This window comes from Puma concolor, chromosome D2 (assembly GCF_028749965.1).
Source record: "Puma concolor isolate L17-30 chromosome D2, mPumCon1.1.hap2, whole genome shotgun sequence".
Lineage (NCBI taxonomy): Eukaryota > Metazoa > Chordata > Mammalia > Carnivora > Felidae > Puma > Puma concolor.
Genome location: NC_141677.1, coordinates 51,425,329 through 51,444,449, shown reverse-complemented (window position 1 = coordinate 51,444,449; position 19,121 = coordinate 51,425,329). Strand labels below are relative to the sequence as shown.

General features: G+C 34.3%; 1 protein-coding gene across 3 annotated transcripts in view; it reads right to left on the bottom strand.

Moving 5' to 3' along the window:
• The window catches only part of KIF20B (kinesin family member 20B), a 74,557-nt gene that overhangs the window by 21,425 nt on the left and 34,011 nt on the right, over nt 1-19,121 (bottom strand). For all 3 annotated transcript variants that reach the window (XM_025917892.2, XM_025917893.2, XM_086680342.1), the window contains exons 21-24: nt 17,639-18,872; nt 17,165-17,303; nt 10,383-10,502; nt 8,368-8,428 (exon numbers count right to left, since the gene is read on the bottom strand). In XM_025917892.2, coding sequence (XP_025773677.2) covers nt 8,368-8,428; nt 10,383-10,502; nt 17,165-17,303; nt 17,639-18,872 — 1,554 coding nt within the window. The remainder of the gene's footprint in view (nt 1-8,367; nt 8,429-10,382; nt 10,503-17,164; nt 17,304-17,638; nt 18,873-19,121) is intronic.

The following is a 19,121-nucleotide window of genomic DNA, read 5'->3' as shown; positions in this document are numbered from 1 at the left end:
TTCTAGTATTTTTAAAATCAGCTCTTCAGGAATGACTGTGCTATTAGCCTTACCAAAATTGTTTCTGGCCCTTAAAAAATGACAATAATGACATAAACAATTCTATTTTAATGCTGCCTGCCAGAAAGAGGGGAAAAAGGAAAATGTGGCCTCTGGTGATGGCCACATTTGTAGCAGGGCACTACTACAAAACTTACCAAAACTATTATTACGGATGCCAGAGTTAATAAACCTCTAGATGCATACAGTTCAACCTCAGGTCACTGAACATTAAAAATGACAAAAATCTCAAAAGGCCTTCTCAAAGTGCACATAAAGCAATTAAGAAAATAAAGACAAAACACTAAGAAAACATTATATGAGTAATTTTTAGTATTTCTGTCCATTTACGTAAGCTGCCAAGAGTGCTAATAAAACAGAATTCCTCCTAGGATCAAAAGGAGTCTTAGTATTATTATCTAAACTCTTTCTTTTAAAAAGTATGATTTGCAAATATATTCAGATTATACAATTAATTAATTAAAAGTTTATTCAAAGAACCCCTTCTCTCTTCCACCCTAGATTTTACTCTAAACTAGAAGGCTAGAAAGAAAAAGGTTTAAGTATCTAGTTACCAATTAGGAAAGTCCCAGGACACCAATGACAATTTCACTAATGACTATTATTATTTGAAAGGTAGGTGCAGTTAAAAAAAAGAAAGAATTATTTTATCAGTCACTACCTCCAATAATATACACTTCATTTCAGGAAGCAATCCAGAAATACACAACTAATAAAATGAAATAAAGCAGCATGAGGACAGCTAGGAGACAGCTATCTCTTCACTGCTATCTAAAGATAGCCGTGAGCTACCACAGCTAAATAAATGACTGTCAAATAAGCCAGCAACCAAGCATTAAGCATTGAGGGGAGAGCGTCACTAGAGCTATGGTGTCCTAGGAAGGCTTCAAGGAATAAAGGCTTCAACATAACATTTGTGAACAAGTAGGAAGTAGAAAAAAGGGCCATCACGTACATGAGGCCAGGGAGAAAAATAAATATAAACGCCATCAAAGACTCCAGACTAGAAATACTCACTTATTGATAGTTAAAATTTATTTCAGAATATATACCAGATGTACACAGACCAACTACAGAAGCATGAAACCACAGGACACCAGTTTCACATATCACACTGGCAAAAGTCCGAAGTTTGGTAACACCTGATACTGGCAAAATGTGGGGAAACGGGCATTCTATACACTATTTTACTGTGAATATAAACTAGTTTAATCACTTTAGGGAGCAATTTAGCAATATTTATCAAAATTTCAAATACTCATCATTTGGGCCAACAATTACACTGCTGAGACTTTTCCTTACAAATATATTTACATGTATCCACACTTTTGTACAAATTTATTCATGGTAATGTCTATAATAACAAAAAAACAATGTCTGAAATAACCAAAAGTATTTTTTTCATCAAAAGAGTTCATATTACTGGACACTAGATTATAAATGTGTTGTTAATTTTCTTAAGTATGATACTGTATTTAGGTAAGATGATTCCTTACCTTATGAATTTCATGATAAAGTATTTAAGCGTAAAGTATCATTGATGCCTGCAAATATCTTTCAAGTTGCTCAGTTTTATACATGCATATTAGAGAAAGAGACAAGAGCCAGAGACAGATGCAAATGTGACAAAATATTTAAAAACAGTGAATCTAATAAAGGGTATTCAGGTGATCTTTACTTTCTGATTCCTTCACAAATGTTTATTTCTTAATTAAAATTTGAGAAAAATAGGAATAATGATTCCTACTTTATAAGCAATTGAAATTGTACCTTAAATTAGCATATAATATTCTCTACTAGATTTTGACATTATGTTTCATTTATGATCAACACCATATCTTCAGGCAAATGAAGGACTCCGCTCCTTGCAATAGTGTATATTAAAATCAGTTTTATCTCCTCTATCCTAATAAATTTTATTACATTACTTAAGGCTTTCTTTCAAGGGAATAAAATTTTCTTTTCCCATTAAAAAAAAGGGGGGGGGTGCCGCCTAGGTGGCTCAGTTGGTTGCGTCCAACTTTGCCTCAGGTCATGATCTAACCATTCGTGGGTTCGAGCCCGATGTCAGACTCTGTGCTGACAGCTCAGACAGCAGCTTGGAGCCTGCTTCAGATTCTGTGTCTCCCTCTCTCTCTGCCCCTCCCCCACTCTCTCTCTCTCAAAAATGAACATTAAAAAAAGGTCATATTAAATACAGTATGATATATCAATATCAATAAAATGTAATACTATTTAGCCTTTTAAAATAAAGGTTAAGGGGCACCTGGGTGGCTCAGTCAGTTGAATGTCCGACTCTTGGTTTTGGCTCAGGTTGTGATCCCAGGGTCATGGGATGAGCATTGGAGCCTGCTTGGGATTCTCTCTCTTTCTCTCTCTGCCCCTTTCCCCCAATCTTTCTCTCTCTCAAATAAAATAAAATTACAAAGTTAAAAAGGGCGGGGGGGGGGGGGGGAGGGGGAAAGGTAAAGTAAGATCTGTGTGTGATCATATGGAAAAATTTCTCTAAACTTCCCAAATATGTAGAGACTTATTGTTTTAGTTAGTGATTTCTTCTGGGGTATTTTTCTTGAGATCATATATTTCCAAAGGAAATGTGTGGTCTTTTATTTGCCTTCTTTATCACAGGAATAGAGGCAAATAGAGCAGGTCACAATAAGAGAACAAAACAAATTAGTCTGGATAGAGCAGTAAAGTTATATTAGGCTAGAAAAAGGTAGACTAAAATCCCTAGCTAGAGGGTAAAAGTTTGTGTAGGCAATATGAAAGGATTGAAAAATTTTAATAGGAAAATGACAATGAAAGAAGAGTTTTAGAAAAATCTAATCTAGCTGTGTTGCTATACGAGTGAGTTTGACATAAAACCTGGCAATGAGCTAGGACAAATATGAGGAGTAAAAAGAAGTAAAGTAACTTAGGTACTACTTCTGAGGGTGTGGGAAGACAATATTATTTAAAGTCTAAAAGCAAAGACAGTCAAACATTTTCTGCAAAGGGTCAGATAACAATTATTTTAAGGGACTATAACAACTATTTACCTCTGCCGCTGTAATATAAAAGCAGCCAGACAATACAAGAGAATGTGTTGCTATGTTCCAAAACTACTTAAAAAATTAGGCAGTAAACTTGATTTGGTCAGAAGACTTCCATTTCCTAATCCCTGGTCTAAACAATGGAAATAGTAGACATCAGTAACAGAGATCCAGAAAGTTAAAGCAGTTTGAGCACAGACATTCACATTCAGAATTTAGTAAGACTTCAAAAACTTCAGCATAGGAAAAGAAAATTGTAGATCAATATCCCATATGAAAATAGTTGCAAAACCTCAACAGAGTACAGCAAACTAAGCCCAGCAACATATAAAAAGCATTATACACCATGACCAAGTGGGATTTATCCCAGGCATGCAAGTTTAGTTCAACATATGAAAACCAATCAATGCAATACACCTAATTAATTAAGAATAAAACCATACAATTGTCTCGATGGGATGCAGAAAAAGACATTTGACAAAATTCAATACATTTTAATGATAAAAAACACCCTATGAACTAGGAACAGAAAGAAGGGAACAAACTTCCACAACCTGATAAAAAGCATCTACAAAAACCCAACACCTAACATTATACATAGTGGTTAAAGAATGAAAACTTTCCCCCTACAATCAGGAATAAGACAAAAATGTCCACGCTTATCACTTTTATTCAACACTGTTCTGGAGGTTTTAGCCAGAGCACTTAAACAAGAACAAGAAATAAAAGTCAAAAAGAATGAAAACAAAGAAGTAAAACTACCTTTATTTGCAGATGACATGATACTGTACATAAGAAGAAAGAGACAGAAAGAAAGAAAGCCTTATTAGAGTTCATAAAGTAGTTCAGCAAGTTTACAAGATACAAGATAAATATAATTAAATCTATTGTGTTTCTATATACTAGCAATTAACAATCCAAAAAATGGTATTAAGGAAACAATTCCATTTTCAATAGCATTACAAAGAATAAAACAGTTAGAAATGAATTAACAAAAGATGTGCAAAATGTATACACTAAAAAATAAAAAATATCACTGAAAGGAATTATAGAAGGCCTAGCTAAATGAAAAGATGTTCCACGTTTGGTTGACAATTTCTCCAAACAGATCCTCAAGATATAACACAATTTCCATTAAAATTCTAGCTGGCTTGTTTGCAGAAAATCACAAGCTGATTCTAAAATTCATGCGCAAATGCAATGAACCCAAAATAGCCAAAATAACACTTCCTAATTTCAGAACTTACTGTAAAACTATAATAACAATACAGTGTGGTAATGGCATTGAAAGTCCAGAAATAAACCCTTACATTGATGATCAACTGATTTTGAACAAAGGTGCAAAGACAATGCAGTAGGGGAAAGAAGAGTCTTTTCAAAAATTGGTTCTGGGACAACTGAATCTTCATATGTAAAATTAAGTTAGACACCCCTACCTTACACCATATACAAAACTATAACTCAAGTAGATTAACTCAAAATGAATCAAAAATCTAAATATAAGAGCTAAAAGCTTAAAACTCTTAGAAGAAAACACAGATGACTTTGGATTAAGCAACAGTTTCTTAGACATGATACCTAAAATACAATCAGTCAAAACAGATAAATGGGACTTCATCCAAAACTTTTATGCATCAAAGGACACAATCAAGGGAATGAAAAACAACCCACAGAATGGGAGAAAACATTTGCAAATCTATCTGATAAGTCATGTATCCAGAATATATAAAGAAGTCTTACAACACCTTAATAAAAAGACAAATAACCCAAATGAAACATGGGCAAAGGACTTCAATTTCTCCAAAGATATACAAGTGGCCTATAGCACAAGACAAGATGCTCAATACCAATAGTCATTAGGGAAATGCAAATCAAAATCACAATGACATAATACTTTATACCTACCTGCATGTTAGGTTAGTGTCCCCCCCACAAAATTTATGGCCACCTACGATGAATATGACCTTATTTGCAAGAGAGTAGTTGCAGATATAAGCAAGTTAAGAATAAGGTAAACTAGATTAGAGTGGGCCCTAAATCCAGTATGACTGGTCTTCTTTTAAGAAGAGGGTAATTTGGACAGAGACACATAGGGAGAAGACACCAATACAGACACACCCATAAGAAAGATGGCCATGTTCCCTATCCCCACTCATCACGTTCTCCCTCTGTCTTAAAAAGAAGTTAAACATGGGCGCCTGGGTGGCGCAGTCGGTTAAGCGTCCGACTTCAGCCAGGTCACAATCTCGCGGTCCGTGAGTTCGAGCCCCGCGTCGGGCTCTGGGCTGATGGCTCAGAGCCTGGAGCCTGTTTCCGATTCTGTGTCTCCCTCTCTCTCTGCCCCTCCCCCGTTCATGCTCTGTCTCTGTCCCAAAAATAAATAAAAACGTTGAAAAAAAAAATTAAAAAAAAAAATAATAAGTTAAACATTAAGAAATTTAAAAAAAAAAAGGGTGCACCCGGATGGGTCAGTCAGTTGAGCATCCGACTTGGGCTCAGGTCATGATCTCACAGTTTGTGAGTTCGAGCTCCGCGTCGGGCTCTGTGCTGACAGCTCAGAGCCTGGAACCTGCTTCAGATTCTGTGTCTCCCTTTCTCTCTGCCCCATCCCCACTCATACTCTGTCTTAAAAATAAGTAAAACATTAAAAAAACTAAAAAAAAAAAAAAAAAAAAAAAAACCAGAAAGATGGCCATGTTAAAACAGAGACAGATTTAAGTTATGCTGCCATAAGCCAATGAACACAAAGTACTGCCATCAAGCATTAGAAATCAGAAGAGACAAGGAAAGATTCTTCCCCAGAACCTTCAAAAGAAGCATATCCCTATCAATACCTTCAGATTTCTTGCTTTCAGGGCCGTGAGAAAAGAAACTTCCATTGTCTTAAGCACCAAGTTTGTGATACTTTGTTAGAACAGCCCTAGGAAACTAATACTATAAATTTTTAAATGAAAAATAACCAATTCTGGTAACTATTTGGAGAGCTTTCATTCACTGTTGGTAAGAATGTAAAATGGTATAGCCATTGAGGGAAAATTTCATAGTTCCTCAAAAACTTAATTACAGAGCTATCATCGTATGACCCAGTAGTTCCACTCCTGGATATATATCTCCAAGAGAACTGAAAACATATGTCCACCCCAAAATTTATACACAAATAGTCATAAAAGCCAAAAAGTAAAAATAACCCGTGTCCATCAACGGATATATAAATAAAATGTGGTATATTTGTTATGGTGGAATATTATTCAGCCATAAAAAGGAATATAGTACTGATACATGCTACAGTATGGATGAAACTTGAAAACATGCTAAGGGAAAGAAGTGAGACACAAAAGGCCACATATTGTATGCATCCATTTCATGAAATGTCTGCAACAGGCAAAGCCAGAGACAGAAAGTATGTTAGTAGATGACAGGGACTGAGGATTGACAGCTAATGGGTATAGGGTTTCTTTTTTGGGTGATGAAAATGTTCTGGAATTAGATAATGATAGTGATTGTACAACCCTGTGAATTTACTAAAACGCACTCAGCATTACACTTTTAAAAGGTAATTATTAGGTATTATAGCTCAATTTTTAAAACAAGAATTTTATACTAAGATAGCTAAGTAGATGGCACTCAGTGTTTAAATGGACATATAGAAGCCAAAGTGAAAATGCCCTTTGTGTTTGTTGGGGAATGAAATCACAGGAGTGAATGAACTCTCAAGTGAGAAAACAAAATGAACAAAGAGGATGAGGCCTTCGTTAGAAAAGTCGCCACAGTGGCTGAGGCTCATTCTGAGAGACAGGCAGCAACTGGTACAGAACATATCACAACAGCTGAGACAAGTCTCAAAAGGGGGGAAGCTACATATTTACCATTTTATTTAGAAAAAAATATACTCACACACAATAAATGCTACATAAAAAATGAAAAGGAGGAAAAGGAGGAGAGTGAATAATTATGTCAAAATAAAAGAAAGGACAAAGGAAAGGAGGGATTGCAAAAAGCTAATAGATTTGAAAATACGTAGGTTATAAGTGACTTGGGAGCAAGTTTCAAGAGCATGGAAGTCAGATTAAAGTTGTCAAAATGGGCCTATGCCACAGTTCTCAATACTGTGCAACGAGAGGAAAAATTAAAATATGATAGAAACTATATCCTGGTCCAAGGGCATGCTTTTTCAGAATAGCTAAGATCTATTCACATTTATCAACAATGACAAAAGAGTCAAAGTAAAGTAAATCCCTAAAAGCATTATAGAAATAAGAAATGTTAAGGGACAAAAGCCTAAAAAGGCAGGCAGGAGAAAACAGGACAGTGTGCAGATATATACACAGTATATTTATGCATACACACACTCAAATATTTGATCCTAGTTAATCCCACAAATGTCCAAATCATCTAAACAAATAATCTGGTTGACCTACCCCTTCTTTTTAGTTGGCCAAATACAAATAGCATGAATTAGTGAAGAGAATCTGAAACTTAAGAATGAAACAGACCTACGTTCAAATCCCAGCTCTACTAACCACACAACTAAGAGTTTGAGGGATGAGTGACGGGCAGTAGAGGAATGCACATAATATCACAAATAGAAAGATGTATCATCTACAAAGGTAATTTTACATTTCAAATTTAAAAGTAAAATCTGAGTAAAAAAAGCACAATTCAGCACATAAGATGTGAAGCTGAAGTACTTAATGGTTTTTAAAAACTTTTTAAAAATATTTTAATTTTAAAGATGTTTTACTTGACATATATTCTTACATGATTTTGCTAGAAATCTATTCCATTCATTGTGACCTATGTAACCGACTTTGTTTTTCAGAAGATAGTGGCAATTATCTAGAAATCAATATTCCTTTAACGGAGCATTTTTTAATGTTTTATTTTTCTAACAATAAACTTTATGTTGCCAAGTTACTCATTAGGATCAATGCTTTTCTGTGGCGCCTGGGTGGTTCAGCTGGTTAAGTGTCTGGGACTCTTGATTTTGGCGCAGGTCATGATCTCATGGTATCGTGAATTCGAGCCCTGCATCAGGCTCTGTGCTGACTGCACAGAGACTGCTTGGGATTCTCTCTCCCTTTCTCTCTCTGCCCCTCTCCTGCTTGTGCTCTCTCTGTCTCTCTCAAAACAAATAAATAAAAAAAAAAAATCAATGCTTTTCTCCTTTGATACAGTTACATCTTATGTTGACATTACTTTATAATTTTCAGAGGAAAATGCTAAATCAATTGTTATGCAGTTATTTTAGTACCGGAAATAGAGATTTGCTCCTGACCTTTGCATACTCTCTCATACTGTTGTATAGCTTCTTTCACATTCTGATTATTTAACTGCTCCTGCAAAATGAAACAACAGGAATTAAATGCAAATGTAACTAAAATGCACACCAATATTTAATATTGGGATTTAAAAATAAGGTTCAATGTTAGGTTTGAAATCTCTCTCCTACAAGGCTGATTACTAGTCTCAAACTTCCAAGTTTTTTCACCTTGGAGAAAAGGGCAGGGTGAGAGTAGTAATAAGAAAAACAAAAACAAAAACAACTTGATACCTTTAATCTACCTCAAAGTTACTGCCCAGTCATTTTATTTACTCAATATTTTAAGCTACCAGGTTTCTCTTATACACCAAAAAAGTAGAAATGAGGATATGGAGGCTCACTATACATTTAACAATAGAAGGAACAAGGAAAACCATAAAAAAAAGTTCCCTATCAATAAACTTAAAAAGCTGAAAAAATAGGGTCCTCCAAACCCTCTACATAGAAAGTAGCTGGGAAGTTTGAAAAAAAATAACAGGAGCCACAAAGGAAAGACTAAATTATGGACACTGGAAATCTTCCAATTCTAGTTTTAACCTATCTGGTAATCCTTCATTCCCTGTCTCATTCAGTGTCAACACTATCTCCTTACTTTATAAATTTTACAATGAATCATTACAGAACCTGGAAATCTCTGAATCCTATTATGAAAGTACAGGCTGCTTTATTAGGATTACATTCAGTTACAAATTAAATCATGTGTTGGGGCACCTGGGTGGCTCAGTCAGTTGAGCATCTGACTTCGGCTCAGGTCATAACACCGTTTGTGAGTTCCAGCCTCGCGTCGGGCTCTGTGCTGACAGCTCAGAGCCTAGAGCCTGCGTCAGATTCTGTGTCTCCCTCTCTCTCTCTGCCCCTCCCCCTGCTCATGCTCTGTTCATCTCTCTCTCTCTCTCTTTCAAGAAATAAACATTAAAAAAAATGTAAATCATGTGTTTATATCTGAATATTCATTGGTTTGCTTCATTTAAAAGCAAACATGCAAAGAATACAACAAATCCATTCTTTTTATTGTTGCCCAATCCACTTAATTGATGTGAAGCAAAATATAATCACTTATAAAGGGATTTTGCTTTTTAAGTGTCCTTTTGAAAAATATTTTTTTTAGAACATGAGCTTCACTTTCTTTTTACTTTTTATTTTGAAATGATTTTAGATTCACAAAAGAGTTGCAAAGATAGAAGAGATCTCCTGTATAACCTCCACGTAGCTTCCCCTAATGTTAACTCTTACATTATCAAAGTACATTTATTTAAAAACTGCAAAACACTGGACAGAAGAATGAGCAGTTGAGTCTCCATTCTCTATTATTTAAAATATGGAAAAAATCATCTTTGTATGAAAAAAGAAATTAGCACTGATGCAATAATGCTAATGAACACTACAGACTTTATTTGGATTTCACCAGTCTCTCCAGTGACATCCTTTTTCTCTTCTAGGATCCCATACAGGATCGAAGATTGCATTTAGCAATCATTTCCCCTTAGTCTCCTCTATTCTGTGAGAATTCCTTGGTAATCTTTTTCTTTAATAACCTTGACACTTTTTACTGGTCGGGTATTTTGTAGAACATCCTCAGTTTGGGTTTGTCTGATGTTTTCTCCTAATTAAACTGAGATTATGGATTTGGGGGTAAAATACCACATGAGATGGCCCTGCCCTTCTGGACACATCCTATCAGGAAGCACATGGTCTCAACATGACTTACTACTGGTGACGCTATTCTCGAACACCTGGTTAAGGTGCTACCTGCCAGGTTTCTCTACTGTAAAGATACTACCTTTTCCTTTCCGTACTCTATTCATTAGAAGCAAATCACTATGGCCATACTTAATTTTAAGTAATTAAAAAAAATTTTAGATTCCAGAAATAGCCAAAAGAGAATTTGTTGTAAGAATGGATACATTTAAGTAGATACTAAAATACACCAACAAAATCTACTTAAACTATTTTAAAAACAAAACTGTTACCTTGAGTTGCTGAATGGTTCGCTGTTTCATATCTATTTCCTGAGAACACTGGTTTTTCTTTTTCTCCAGTTCATTGATTTTCATTCTCAGCAATTTCTCCTCATCACGCATTACAGATACCTACAAAGTAATGTTTATAAAACAAATTAAATGTTTTTTATAATACTAACTGCTTTTCGTTGTTTAAAATTCATGGCCACTGGTTCAAAGATTCGTATCCTTTAAAACCCATTAGAAAAATTACAGAGTCTAACATACTATGATATGGCTTCAAATTATAGGAAATGTCTTAATACACTAAAGGAGAGTGCATATCCTTTCATATGCACTTTCTTCTTATAATATTTTAAGAATTTCAAATTCTCTAAGTGCTCTAAAAAAGAATCAACATAGCACCTTGCAACAGCAAAATCATTATCACAGAAAAATCAATAGAGATACTCTATGAGGAAAATACTGGCTCAGGTTTCCAAGGTTTACTGAGTAACGGGATCAGTAATACAAGAAATACTTTAAAAGCTAACAATGGCCCACAGAGGATGAAAATGGAACAATCATAAGATCAAAAGTTATCCACGCAAGTGAAGGTCAACTGATTTTTGATTACTGGTAACATAATTCTACAATTCTCTACCAATCCTAGAGATCTCATAAAATGAAGGCTATAAACTGAAAAAAGCTCCCCTTCATAAAAAGCATGGAAATACCATAATAGTAGCTCTGAGTGGTTTGGTTTCAGGGAATTTTTACATTTCTTTTTAGGCTTTCTGAATGTTCCAAATTTACTACACAATATAGATACATATTACCTTTATAATCATACATTAATAATATTTATTATTTTTATTTTGTTTAAAAAATATGGGACTTAGAGTAATAAAACCATCCTTACCAATTTTACAGCCATAAACTATCAGCCAACAAGAAATAAAGACTGTGTGCTGCACCAATATGCACATAAGGACCACCTTAGTTTCCATCCTGGCTCTACCATTTGTTAGCTAAGTGAACTTGGACAAGTTAGATCTCTCAGTACATGTTTCCTTATCCATTAAATGGAAGTTAAAAACAATGCCTACCCCTAATATGTCTGAGAATTAAATGAGATGTTATATGTAAACTCAGAATAACTGACCCAGAGTAAGCTATTATTGTTGTTGTCATTATTATTACTTACATTGACACTACATATTATTTTGAAAAAGAAAAAATACCCTTAATAACCATCATTAGGGTAACAGTGGTCATCTATACAATAAAACATAAAAAGAGATACCCTTGTAAATAGTGGTGTGAAAAAAAATCTCAAAACTAGAGTTAAAAAGCAATATTTATATATACATGATTCCATTTATAAAAATAGACACATACAAGCATACACAGCAGTTACATACATATATTAAGTCAAATGCATACACAAAGATCTAAAAAAAGATAGATGGACTGGCAAGAGTGGTCATGTTTAAACAGAAGAGAGAAATGAGAAATGTTAAGAAATATTTCCAAATAATATATACAATTAAGTTTTTAATTAGAAAAAGGAGCTATTATTTAATTGAAAAAATGAACTATTAAGTAACTGGTTCCATGTGAATAGAAGTTAATTATACCATCCTTGAGAATGCTTACTGATAATCATGGTGCTCAGAAATAGTATCTTAAACCAGGAAGTTATGTGTCTAGAAAGCGAAGGATCCAAATCTTCTGAGTAACGAACAAATGCTTTTCCAAATTATACCACATTGCTTTTAGCTTACTGATCTAAGAATTTTCCTATTATCTAATTATAGTTTAGGTCATCTTTACTGTCTAACATTCCTCATCTAATCTACCATTAAAATATTTGTCACGTAACTTCGAAACTTTCTGTATATACTTATGTGTAACTCCATAGGTTTTTTACATTTTACCTATGGTGGTATGATTTATATTTTCCTTCCACTGATTAAAAACATTGTTATATTTCCCTTATTATAATGAATACATACTATAAGATAGTAATAAATGCAACAATAGAGGTTTAAAAGAGTTACCTATGCCACTGCCTAAGTTAATCAAAATATGTAATATTTTTATATATTTCCTTGCAGTCTATATTTTAATGCAGATTGTTCACAAACTTTTAATCTTACCATATACACTTGACCCTTGAACAATGCAGAGGTTAGGGATACATATCTTCTATGCAGTCAAAAATGGACGTATTACATTTTAATATTTTTATGTTTACTTATTTAATTTTTGAGAGAGAGAGAAAGAGAGAGAGAGCAAAGAGAGAGCAAGCCAGGGAGAGTCAGAGAGAGAGGGAGATTGAAATCCCAATCAGGCTTCACACTTCCAGCACAGAGCCTGACACAGGGCTCGAACTCATGAACTGTGAGATCATGACCTGAGCCAAAACCAGGAGTCGAACACTTAACGACTGAGCCACCTAGGTGCCCCGACATATTACTTTTGACTCTCCAAAAACCTGACCACGTGCCTTACCAATATCATAAAGTCAATGAACACATGTGTATGTTATATGTATTATATACTGTGTTCTTACAATAAAGTAAAGCTAGAGAAAAGAAAAGAGTAGACCTGCACAGCTCAAATTTATCTGTTCAAGGTTTGACTATATATAAAATTGGGTTCACCTTCTATTATTTAATATTATAACACAAGCATTTTCCCATATTATCATGAAAGCTTAGCTCTTAACTTTGTACTTAAATCAGAATCCTGCTATTTATACTGATGATTCTGAAAACTTTATAAATTATAAATTGTGCTGATGAAACAATGAGAAATACAATTTACACATCTCTACAAATCACTATAAATGAAGAAACAGAACTTAGGCCAAAGCTTCCAGGCATCACAGTGCTTAAGGAGCTGGCAGAGAAAGAAAAGAACCTCTATCCACAAAAGTGCAGAGGGGAACTGGGTCCATAGCAAGAGCTTCTCTCCCCCTTCCTTTTCTTTACTAGACAGACCTAATGGTCATGAAAATTGTTGCTTATTTAATCAGAAAGTTCATATCCATTCTAACTTTTTTATTCATTTTTAATTTACATTAATGCTATCTTATTATGGGCATTTTTTTACATTAAATAATAAACTATTCCAGAACTTCAATTTCAAATGGTTTAGAATAAACTAACCAATCCTCTGTTGAAAAAATATATATATACTGGATGAAAAAAAATAAATTTAATCTTTTTAAATGCATTGAAGAATTAGCAAAAAAAAAAAAAAGTTAAGAAATACAGAGATAAAAACTGAGTGAAAATAAGAATCATAGAAATAAGTGGAGCACTGACAGATGCTGGCTTTTAAGTACATTTGAAAAATGAAGTGGTCTGGTTTTCAAAAGAATGGTAAAAAATAAAACTATTAAAATAAAGAACTTCAGGCTCAGACAGTTAAGTGTGTGACTTCGGCTCAGGTTATGATCTCACGGTTTGTGGGTTTGAGCCCCACGTCGGGCTCTGTGCTGACAGCTTGGAGCCTGCAGCCTATTTTGGATTCTGTGTCTCCCTTTCTCTCTGCCCTTCCCCCACTTGTGCCCTGCCTGTCTCTCTCTCTCTCTCTCTCTCAAAAATAAATACTAAAAAAAAGATTTTAAATAAAGAACTTCAATCATCAAAAGACGACAAAACAGAAGATATTTGTGACATATTTAACTGACAAAGAATCAAGAATAAAGAAATACTACACACTAATTAAAAAAAAAAAAAAGCACAATTAAGAGAAAATATTAACAAATGATTTCACAGAGTAGTTAGTAACCAAAACAGACAAATAGCCAATAAACACATGAATAGATGCTGGACTTCATTAATTATCAGAGGAATGCAATTCCAAATGGCAATAATACCCCTTCACATCGTCCAATGCAACAATTCCACCCCTTGGGATAGAAACTCGCACACAAGTATATGCACAGGCATGTATAAAAGAGGAATGCTGGGGGCGCCTGGGTGGCGCAGTCGGTTAAGCGTCCGACTTCAGCCAGGTCGCGATCTCGCGGTCTGGGAGTTCGAGCCCCGCGTCGGGCTCTGGGCTGATGGCTCAGAGCCTGGAGCCTGTTTCCGATTCTGTGTCTCCCTCTCTCTCTGCCCCTCGCCCGTTCATGCTCTGTCTCTCTCTGTCCCAAAAATAAATAAACGTTGAAAAAAAAAATTTAAAAAAAAAAAAAAAAAAAAAAAGAGGAATGCTGTTTCTACAGCAAAAAACAGAAAAAAAAAACAAACCTAAATGGCAATAGGCGAATGGATAAATAAATAGCAGAAGGTCACACAAGGGTGTATTATACAGCAGTAAAAGTGATTATTACAATATACATAAATGAATCTCAGAAATATGATGTGAAAAATAAAAAGCCTCAGAAAAATACAATATACTTAGAGATAAAGAATAAATATGGTTTTAAATTATATTTTTAGAAGGTAAGAAAGATGAAACACAAAACGTTCAATGTAGTAACTTCTATGGAGGTAGGAAGCATAAGTAGGGATGGGGCCCACAAGCATTTGCTATATTAATTTCTTCAGACCAGACACATTTAAGTATTCTTTTTAACTAACTCAAAGTAATAATAAAAAATAATTCTTTAAAACCGTTTCAGCTTTGGGGCACTTGGGTGGCTCAGTCAGTTGAGCACCTAACTTCGGCTCAGGTCATAATTTCACAATTCATGAGTTCGAGCCCCATGTCGGGCTCTGTGCTGACAGCTCAGAGCCTGGAGCCTGCTTCAGATTCTCTGTCTCCCTCTCTCTCTCTCTGCCCCTCCCCTGCTCGCACTGTCTCTGTCTCTCTCAAAAATAAATACACATTAAAAAAATAATAATAAAAAAAATTAAAAATTGTTTCAGCTTTTAGGGGTGCCTGGCTGGCTCAGTTGGGAGAGCATGCAACTCTCGATCTTGGGGTTATGGGTTCAAGCCCTACATTGGGTGTAGAGATTACTTAAAAATAAAAAGCTTAAAATTAAAAAAAAAAAAACAAAGAAAACCACATTTATTAAAAAAAAACAACTTTCAGCTTTAGAAAAACTCTAAGTACAAGACAAAATCAAGAAGTCATGAAAGAAAAATAAATAAATTTAAATACATGAAAATCAAAATTTGCTCTAAGGCAAAAAAAGAACCCTATTAAGAAAAACAGCAATGAGGAGAAGGGGTCTTCAATTTATATCTTTAAAAAGGCTAATTTCCTAAATATGTAATAAGCTCCTATAAAGCAAAAATAATTGAAAAAAACAGAAAAATCAATAAACCAAATTAAAAGGCCAAAGATATGAATACACAGTTCATAGAAAAAAATGTAAATGGCTTTTAAACAAAAAGATGCTCACTCATAATTAGAAAAATGCAAATTAAATTACTGTGAGATACATACTTTACCTGTCAAATTAGCAAATATCAAAAAGTATGATAAAATACTACTTTGTGGATTAGGGTGGAAAAAATATTCTCTTATTCTCATAATTACCTCTGGCTTACAAATTGGCATTGAGAGTATCAAAATTACAAATGCATCAAAATTACAAATGCACAAACCAGTGAATCATAAATTCTACTTTTGGGAATTTATGTATCACAGAATTTCTTGTAAATGTTCAAATGACTTTGCTGCATAAGCTCAATCAGCAGAAGACAAAATTATCTGAATTGTCTAATAATACAGGACCAATTAACTAATGGCAAATACAGTTTGTAGTCATAAAATAGTTCATTTGGAGATTCTTTTTTTTTTTTTTTTTTTTTTAAATGTTTATTTACTATTGAGAGAGAGAAACAGAGTGTGAGGGTGGCGGGACAGAAAGAGAGACAGACACAGAATCCGAAGCAGGCTCTAGGCTCTGAGCTGTCAGCACAGAGTCCAACGTGGGGCTCAAACCCTTGAACCATGAAATCATGACCTGAGTGGAAGTCGGACACTCAACTGACTGAGCCACCCAGGCGCCCCTGGAGATTCTTGACATTATCCTGATATGAGAAGACAGCCAAGATGCACTATTAAGTGAAAAAACTAAGATTCACAACAGTGTCTATAGGATATTTTCATTTTTTTTTTTTTTTTACAGAAAGAGAAGAAAGAAGGCTAGAGAGAGGAAGAAGTAAAGAGAAAGTAACTGGTATCGTTTGATGCCTTGGAGAGAAACTTGATGGCTAGGAAGGAGGGAGTTTTTTTTCTCACTGTATATACTTTTGTGTATTTTGTACTTGTAATCAGTGATTTCATTTCTTATTTTAATATTAAACTAATAAAAACTTGTTACAACTATACTGCATACACTTATGAATATTATCTGCAAACAAGTTTCATTTTTACTTCTGGGGGAACTTGAACTTGGCAGTGCTTAAAAGAAAAAAAGATTCTAATCCTATATGAGGCACATTTTTTTCTTTTTTTGAGATTTATTAAGTTTTTTATTTTAATTCCAGGATAATTAACATACAGTTATATTAGTTTCAGGTGTACAAAGTAGCGATTCAGCAATTCTACACATTACCCCGTGCTTATGATGATTAGTGGACTCTTAATCCCCCTCACCTATTTCACCTATTCCCCCATCAACCTCCCCCACATAGTTTTCTTAACGTTGAACATTCCTGTTTGTTGAAGCTGGCTAAATTTTCTTCTGTGAAATAAGTTTTCTCAGCATTTTATGAAAAATTGTGGAGTTGGTAAATGTTCTGTTTCATTCTAAAATCTGTGTCTAAAAAATGTGCTATGGAAGGGAAACAATCTTTGTTATTTAAGTTGGCCATACAACTTTTCAAATAACCTACCTCTTTCTGTACTTGCTCAATCTGTTTTTTCGCATCAGCCAGTTTCTCTTTCAGCTCAGCATAGTCTTCTTCCTTCCTCTGAAGATCTGCTTTCAGATTCTGGGTAAGAGCAGAGCTTGCAGAGAGCTCCTCTTTCAACCTAAAGAACACAAATCATGTTCTATAGTGACCACCACTAGACACATAAGATCATATGTGTAACTGCTAACGATCTACAAAATTCTCTATTTTCACAAACCTGGAATGTCCAATGAGTCCTTCAGAAAGGCTTTCATGTGATTTTATAAACAGATTTTTGCACATAACTTTGGGTTCCAAAGGTCTATTTGAACAAAGTTCAAGTTCTTTACTCATCATACATGCTATATTGTATTAGATTAAGTTATGCCCATCTATTATTTAAAAGCTACATAGGAAAACCAATAAAATAAATGCTTTGCACATTTTTAAATATTTTAATAACATTTATCTTACTTTTCTGCTTTTTGCCAGTTGGTTTCATTTTCTTCTTCCTTTAACTGAAGTGAATGCTTTGCATCCTGCAAATTATTTGTTAACTGTGCGATTTCTTCTTTCAACTTGATTTCCTTTTCACTTAAATCTTTGGTGTTTTTAATAGAATCCTGAAGATTTGCTTGAAATTCCTTCAGCCTTCTCTCTAGCTTTGAGATCATAGATTCCTTTTCCAATATTTCTTGTTCTAACTTGGCTGAACGACTACATTCATCTTTTTGAGTTTCTAAGATTGCTTTAAGTTCCTTTATTTTCATCTTATAGCAAGTAACATCTTGTGTAAGTTCTGAAAGTGCTCTCTTCCCTTCAACTACATGCTGTACTTGAACATCAAGAGAAATGTTTTTTTCTTGCAATTCTTGTTTCAGCTGTTGTATAAGATTTTCTTTTTCTTTCAGTAGGTCACCTTGATTTTTATTCTCCCTCTCCTCTGTTTTTAGCCTATTGTTTTCATCCATACAGCCTCTTAATTCTGCCTGTAATTTTTCTATCTGTTGTTCCAATTCCTGGATCTGATGACTTTTTTTGGAAGAGGCTTTTACAATCTCCTTACACTCTTCCCAAATGGCCTCAATACTAGAGTGGAAAGAACTTTCCCTACCAAGTTCTTGAATATGATATTCGTTAACCTGCTTACTTACCAAACCATCATTATCTAAAAGGTGTAACTGTGTATTCTGTAAATTATCCTCTTGAAAGCCACTTGACAGATCCCGGAGATTGAGTAAATCTATGTTTGCGATCTGAGAAACTGAATCAAGCATTCGTAGTTCATCTATTTTTGCTTGCATTGCTTTTATTTGTGAAACATTAGTTGTGATATTTTTTCTAGCGGTTTCTATTTCCTTTGACAGTTTCTCAATCTTTTCCTCCTGTTCTTGATTTATACCTCTCAGCACATGTAATTCAGAAATTGCATTATCATAATTTGACTGAATTTGTTGGACCTCAATATTTAAAGTCAAACTCTTCTTTTCAGAAAAAGAAAGTTCCTGCTGCAAACTAATGATCTTTTTGTTTAATTCTGCTTTTTCTTCCTTTTCATTTTTAAGTTCATTCTCAGCCATGAGTAGACATGTTTTCAGTTCTTCATTATTTTCTTGTAAAATTCTAATGCCTTCCTCATCTTCTGAAATGGTCTTCTGCACTTCTTCACTTTTCTTTTCATCTTCAGTTGGAGTTACGTGGATAGGTCCTTTAAAAATAAGAAAACTGTTAGTAATCTGGCAAACATTAATAAAACCAAAAAATTACCCTATAGGCCAATATTAAAACATACAAAAAATATGAAAGCAAACTTTTAATGAGAAACAGAAACAGGGCATTGAGTGAAAAAGAAAAAACAGGTTGCAAAACATACACCCACATAAGCCCATTGATGTAAAAATTATAGTTCCTTAAATTAATGCAGAAAGAGTTAGCAAAGGAAGCATGCCAAAATAGA